The 7,798-nt window shown below is 42.6% G+C and overlaps 1 protein-coding gene across 1 annotated transcript in view; it reads right to left on the reverse strand.

Annotated features, from left to right (window-relative positions):
• TLL2 (tolloid like 2) overlaps window positions 1-7,798 on the reverse strand; it is a 127,410-nt gene that overhangs the window by 99,185 nt on the left and 20,427 nt on the right. The window contains exon 2 of the mRNA XM_011374039.2: window positions 596-706. Within this exon, the coding sequence (XP_011372341.1) occupies window positions 596-706 (111 nt within the window). The remainder of the gene's footprint in view (window positions 1-595; window positions 707-7,798) is intronic.

The raw sequence follows: 7,798 nt of genomic DNA on the forward strand, positions 1-7,798 counted from the left end.
TTCCAAGAATGAAGATTCCACAGAGCTGAGACATCTGGTCCAGTGGGTAGTGAGGTGAGGTGAAGAGAACTCAAGAGACCAGTCCCATAATTATTGACCCCACGGTAGCGGTAGCGGAAAGGAGGTAATCAAACAGTAATCAAAGCCTGAAGCCCCATCCTGGTTTCCTGGCCTCAGGGGATTTTCACCTGGGTTGTCAGCCAAATAAGTGCAGGATAACCCATGGGCAAACATCTCCCCAGTGCTAATCATCATTATTAGCATCATCATCAGACAAGCCCTAAATGGAGCCCACCCAGAATCCTCTCCAGCTGGGAAGTGCTGGACTCCAGGCCAGAGTCCTGAGAACCTCCACTGAGCTCCAGTCTGACTCTCTGAGCCCAGATAAAGAGGCACACTAGATCTTCTCAAGGGATCCAGCACACTTGGAGGCTCCAGCTCCATAGTCTACAGTGGTGACTCCTCTGGTTTTTCACAGACAGGTGGGTACTGGACTGACAGGTCAAATACTAATGATCTATGGTCCACATCTACCCCTGCTGGAGTCCCTGACCCCTCCCCCTGCAGCAGAGGAAGAGGGAAATGCAGTACTTACCTGTTCCATGTCCTGTTTCCTCCACCGACTGCTTGATCCAGTCTCGAGCCTTGTCGATGTGAAATAACTTCAGGTCCTCTTCATCTAAGGCAATGTCTCCCCAAAAGACAGCTGGGGAGGAAAAACATAAATGAGTCAATTTAAGCCGGAGGTCAAAAAATGGATTTACTAATGCCCCAGAGGCACGAGGTTTGGGGTAGCAAACTCTAGAGAAAACAGTCCGTCTAATCAAATTTCCTCCTGACAGAGGGCTGGTAAAGAAAAAGGAATGACAGATACAATTCTGTGCATCAGAGCCACAGGGCTGGGGCCAACCATCATGAAGATCAAAGGCCTAGCTAGGTCTGTAAGGTATTTTGACAGGTCACCCTGTCTTACTCTAGCTGTAGGCAGCTCTGGGCAAAACCACCACATAAAGACAGCTGTTTCTCTCTTCTTCAGAGCTCCCAGGATATAAAAGAAAAATCATAAATGTGATAAATGTGACTATTGTTCACAATATTTGCTGCCCTTCCCAGGCGGAAGGTTATATTTCTCTGCCCCAATGATGTCAGGAATAGCCACTTTACCTGCTCTGACTATATGTGAGAGAAAGCTTTAAGAGCTACTGCAGGATTCACCATACCCTCTTTTCTCTTTCTCAGAAGGCAAACAACATGCCAGATCACCCTGTGTTCTGGAATAAAGATGATGTAGAGCAGAGGGATAGCTAATTAAGATTGATATGTAATATGGATGAGGAAAATAAAAACTGTTATTTTTATAAGTCTCTGAGATTTGGGGCTATTTGTTACTGGAGCATAACCTCGTTATCCTGACTAATACAGAAATCGTTATCAAAAGCGTCATGCTACTGCAACAAAAATACATTGCCTTTGAGACGCATGGTGCGAGTCAAAGAAATGTTACTAAAAGCTGGAAGGAGGTGACCTATGTTATGCAGTAATAAAGTAGTTGGTAAAACTATTGCTTATAACTTAGAAGACAGATGATAAACTGAATGAACTTATGGCTTTAAGTGAAGAGACTGGAAATTAGAATGTTAATCGCATGCCTTGGTTGCCATTAACTGTGTTTGACAAGGTAGTACAAGAAAGATAAAGGCTTTAAAAGGAATTTGGCATTGAGGCATCACACGTCCTGATTTCAAACTATGTTACAAAACTATAGTAATTAAAACAGCATGGCATTGGCATAAAAACAGACACAATGGAACAGAATAGAGCCCAGAAATAAACCTACACATATATGGTCAATTAATTTATGACAAAGGAGCTGAGAATATACAATGGGGAAAGGATAGTCTCTTCAATAAATGATGTTGGGAAAATTGGACTGCCAAATGCAAAAGTATTAAACTGGACCTCTATCTTATACCATAAAAATTAACTCAAAATGGATTAAAGACTTAAACATAGGACCTGAAGCCATAAAAATCCTAAAAGAAAACATAGGTGGTAAGCTCAGAAGTGGATTATGGTGATGGTTGCACAACTGTAAATTTACGTAAGCCATTGAATTATATACATACTTTTGCCCTGTTGAGGCCCTCCCACTTCCCTGAAGACTTAGCACAAAGTAGTCCAAATACAGTGCCATCTTTTCCTCGAAGGAATAATGTCCTGTGTCTATGATGGCATGGAATCAGGAATATTTCTCACACAGTCTGAGAGCAGAAAGAGAGAAGCCAAAGGGTAAGAGGAGAAGGAAATGAATTAACAAGGACTAGAAAGACCCAACAAGCCAAGAAAGTACCATGACGGTCTTCAAACTTTTGTGTTTGCCTATTCCCTAAATTTAAATACATTTATTTGGTTCATAAGATAAGGACTAACTATGTGATTTCATGATGCAATCTGGTAAAATGAACGTAAAAACCTTATTAAATAATATATGATGTATCTGAAAGAAAGCAAGGAAAATGTTTATCTTGGGTCTTATTTATGTATCTTGAAAATTTTAGAAGTCCAGAAAAATTCCATTATACTTAAAAGAATCACTGTCATTAACTTGTCCTACTTAAGTTGTTCTGGATTCACAACATTCCACTGTGCAACCAGCATCCCTCTAACAGAAATTCATACGGATAGAAATAGGCAGGAGAACGACAGGTCTAAGATGCTTTGACGTGTCATCAAAGAAGGCTGCTCTGTGATCAACTGTTTCTAATTTTTCCCTTTGGAACTCAGGATGGGTAACAGGTGAGCCTCTCTTCTGTGACATGACGGGGAGGGCCATTGGAACCAGGGCTTCCTCCAGCAGTTTTAATAGATTATTTTTATTCCAGAATCTTACATGGAAGCTTTAGAATCTGGAAATTCATTCCCATAAGCTCTCTGAATAGCGTATCCCTTGGTACATCTCCAGTGCTTCTGCACACACCAGTTTGAAAGCCAGGGAGTGACAGAGGTCACAGCACAGGACTGCTCTTCTGTAGCTGCTTCCTAACTCAAGGGGCTGCTGAGAAAATCCCCTCGCACTGTCTCAAGGCCTCGCTTAATTCCCCTTGGTCTCCACCACTCAGGTGTCCTCCTGATCTCAAAGGGCTGGAACCCCAGCCTAGTTCTCCTTGAAGGCACTTTCTGCCTGCAAACTTTGTGTTCCACTGGGGAGACGGGTTGATTAAAAGCATGTGCTTTCTAGCCAGAGAGATCCTGAGTTAAAATCCCATTATTGCCATTTAATCGCTGCACGACCTTGGGCAAATCACTTCATCTCTCTGAGCCTCAGTTTCCTCATCTGGAAATAGAAGTATGTACTTTGTACAACTGACAAGAATTAAACAAGTGTGTTAGACTCTGTCTAACAGACTGGGGCCATGTCAGGAAATAAGGAGAGGCCATTAGCTCTTAACCCTGTCACCATGGGAGACAGTCACTATGTTACTCTCAAAACAAGAGCAAAAACATATTATGCACAAAAATCAGGTTGAACGTCTGCCCTAGATGGGAGGCCACCATAAAACCAGGATCCAAGACACCACTAAGAGGTGGGCAAAGATTTTTGTCTTCTTTGGTTGGCTCAGTATCTCTAGTGCCAGAATAGCGTCTGGCATCTAGAATATGATCGGGAAATATTTATTGATAAATTAATAAAATGAGAATGAGTTCCAAATTCTATTTGTGTAAGTTGCCCAAAGCAGTCAAATTACTTCCCAGACACCTGCCCACTAACCTTGTCTTCTTCCTTTTGAAATGATGAGAATATCCAAAAGCATTAAACTAGTGAATTTTCAATACATAGTCTTGTTTCCTATATCCGTTCTTTTATTATGGCCCCAGAGAGGGAGGAAGGGTGAAAGCTACTTCAGGGAAAGAGTAAAATATGACCTGGGGGAGTCCCCATCAGACAGAAGGGGAAGTAGGAAGAAGCCCTCAAGTCGGAGGACAAAAAAGGGGGTGTGGTGTAAGGGAGCCTGGGTACATCAGGCTCGGAGCCAACTCCCCGAGGCATAGCCAAGGGAGGCTGCAAGTCTGGGAGAAGATGCCTCATCCACCATACACAGGAGCAGACAGTAGGAAAGGACAATGTCCAGAGACATAGGCCCAAGGGTGTTCTCAGACCTGGTGTCCTGGGCTTCAGGTACCCCCAAATGCCCAGGGAAGATGCAGAGGTGCCAAGATGATCAGTGGACCAGCAGACTCCTGATGTCAGGATGAAAACTCCACAAAGTAGGATTTGTACCAAGAGCCAAATGCTCAAGGGTATGGGCTTCAGCAGCAGATACCAGCTCTGCATGCTGGAAAGTCAAAGATAACCAGACACCTCTCAGTGGGCACTGCCAGGGCCCAGGAACTCTGAGGGTAGACAGACTCACCACCTCCCAATAGGGACCAAGATGGACTCAGATGACAGTCCTCTCTCCTGGCTGCCAAGAGGTCACATAAGCTCCATTTCCACTTTCTAGGCCCACCCTCCTCACACACACATACACCATACTCAGATTCTGTCCCAGAAAAGAGCACAGAGAGGGGGGGAAATAGGAAAAGTTGAAAATTTATTCCAAAGATACTCTAAATTATTCAAAAGATACTACAGAAATAGGAAGATACTGAAATTTTGTCCCTTGATAAATATAAGTCCTGACCGCTTCTCCCACAATGCATAAAATGCTTATTGAGTGGGTGGATGGATGGATGGATGGATGGATGGGTGTGTGGATGGATGTTTTTGGACTCTAGAGTAGTAATAACAATAATAATAGTAAAGGTTCTTTGAGCGCTTATTAGAGGAACTTCAATTTAGCTAAAGAAAATAAAGAAGCTAATTTTCTTTCCTAGTAATGCAGGTAATGTTTTACCTTTCCATGATTTTAACTGGTTAATACCACACAGTGTTTATGAAATCATAACAGTTGTCCCCAAATATTAATGTTCAGACCCAACATCCCCCCCACCACTCCCGCCATTCAATAGGTCTGGGGAATTTATGTTTTAAAAAAAGCATCTCAAGTGAATCTGATGCCAGAGGCTTCCTGAGCCACATTTTGAGAAATACTGAACTAGGGGAGAACAGGAAGTACATAACCAGCACAACCAGCCACCCCAGGGCCCCAGGAAGAGGGCATCTCATAGGGAAGATGGGGCATGGATGTGTGAGTGTTCAGAATCTTTGAAAGACTTTTTTGATCATACCAGGTGATACTAAATATGGGAAATATTTCTCCAAAACAACGTTGCCTTTGGTGCTTAGTAAAGTCATGACTCCAGTCAGGCTGCGTGGGGGTAGAGATGTTCAGGTGCTTTGTAGGGTCTTTTCACTCCAGACGCACCAGTCCTTTGCCCAAACCTGAGTTATATCTCTGACCTCAGTCTGCTGGTAATACTTATTTATGTGTCCATCTCCCCCACTCCACTGAGAACAGGCACAGTAATTCCTCAAGGGAGAATGAAGTCTCGTTCATCCTTATGTCTGCCTCCTTCTACCAGAAAGTAACACAGTAGCTCAAAAAATATTTATCAAGTGAATGGCTAAACAAATGAATAGACAAATGAATATTATTAACTCCAGAGTGGTGATAACAATAATAATAGTAGATGTTCTTCAGATGTGTATTAAGTCCAGGGATTGAGTAAGACTGCACATACATTACCTTACGTAGTTCTCACAGAACCCAAGTAGGTATTTTTATTCTCATAAATTGAAGGCCATCGAGTTTAATAACTTGCTCCACACAGTAAATACGGAGTGGAGGCCACCAGTAGACTGTCTTTGGCCATTATGATCACGCAGTCATACGAAACTACGAGAGAGCTCTAGAAGTCAGATGTCATTAATATTGAGAAGAATTGCGGCCCTAGACACAAAATGAAAATAATTCAGTCTTTTTTCACATTCAAACAACTTTGGAGCTAGCTGGCACTTAAACCTTTTAAAAGCAGAAGAAATGCAAAACTGGATCAAGCGATGTTGCAGCCCAGGCGAATGTTGGACAGAAGAACCAGATGATGTGTAACTTGAACCTGGGGAACCCCAGTGGGCTGTGAGACCATGCATCTGGAACATCAACAGAGCAATTCAAAATAGCATCCACACTACACACCAAAATAAATTCCAAGTAAAAAAAAAAAAATTTAAATTTAAATTTAAATCAACAAATTGGCTAAACGATACTTAGAATCGAATGAGCTAAATCCATATTCAAAACACAGCTACTGAACTCTTACCACAAGGCAAAACATGGCCCACGGCAGCCTCTGAAGAGAACTCTTAAAGAATTCCCATTGCCTGGGCATCTTTCTTCTTCTGCCACCAACTCCTGGCTGCTTGAGGTGTAATCTACAGATGAGCAGCATCAATATTGTCTTGGAGCTTAACAGAAATACAAAATCACAGGGCCCAGCCCAGACATGATGAAACCAGAAGCTGCATGTAAACAAGATCCCAGGTAGAATGCGAGCACACTATAGTTTGAGAAGCACGGGCTCGAGGGACCAGAGATTTTGCCTCAATCAGGGTCAAGGGCTCCCCTGTACCTCTTTTCTGCTTGTCATGGCAGTCATGAAGAGGTCAAGCAGGGTGATTCTTCACAGAGACATAGGCTCTGGATGGACAGGCCATAGGAAGCATCTGAAATGCTCATAGGAAGCATCGATGAAAATGCCATCTGCTCCAGCCTTGGCTGACCCCACTGGAACGTCAACCTGCAATTTACGGAGTTGTGACCAGGTGGTCATGTTTTGCTATGAAGTGCTGTCCAGTAAACATTTGGTGAATAGTTTATATAATACAATATAAAAAATGCTTTTCAGAAGTCATAAATGAGAATTTTTAAAGTAGGCGAATGCAATTTTAGGCCATTACACAATAAATTAAAAATATAAAAGGAGACTAATTTTAAAGAAATACTTTCTAGTAATAGACATTCAGTGATGTGCTGATCTCTAACAATTGGCTGGAGAAAGGGAGACCTTGAATTTGTAGCCTTTGCTGATTTCCCTGGTGAAAACACTCCCATCATGGCTGATTTCAAGGTCAGAGAACATGGAGCTGGGAAGAGGTATGTACAACTGGCTCGCACAATCGGGTATGAATCAGCTTCAGTACACTACTGTAATAACAACAATAAATATCTGCAAAGTACCTCACAGCTTCTAAAGTTATGTTCCACATCTGATTCTCAAGGCTGCAAAAGATGACCATGATACAGCCTTTCAGGGAAAGGCCCATCACTGCAGCTCCCATCACAGGATTCTCACAGAATCTTGCTGTCTGTTTTTCCCCCATCTACAGCAGAAGCATATAGCACTCTGTCCATGGGACCAAGCCAAGTGCCTTCTATACATTAACCTCAACGGAAGACCCAGAGAGGAGGTAGGACTTGGCCAAGGCCATTTGGGTGGGAAGAGCCTTCACAGGTATTTTAAGCCAAAAGAGGCCCCCCTGATTTCCAAATCAGAGCTCTCCCCAACAAAGCCAGCTCTTCCCAAAATTTTACATTCTAAGAAGTCAATAAGAAATGCTATGTTAAACCACTTTCTTTACTTCAGGACTTCTCAGAGCCTTTATAATGCTAACGAATATCATGACTTGCCAAGAAAACCGTAGAGAATGCAGCAATTCTCAATGTGGCTGCTCTGGAATCTCTTTTCACAGAATCTCCTGTCCTGAGGAACACTTTTTGGAGACTGCTGCACTACTCAGCAAACCTCTAGAAATTACAGACTTCTAGGACTAGAAGAGGTCCTACTGGTCCTTGGGTCC

Source organism: Pteropus vampyrus, unplaced genomic scaffold (assembly GCF_000151845.1).
Source record: "Pteropus vampyrus isolate Shadow unplaced genomic scaffold, Pvam_2.0 Scaffold238, whole genome shotgun sequence".
Taxonomy (NCBI): domain Eukaryota; kingdom Metazoa; phylum Chordata; class Mammalia; order Chiroptera; family Pteropodidae; genus Pteropus; species Pteropus vampyrus.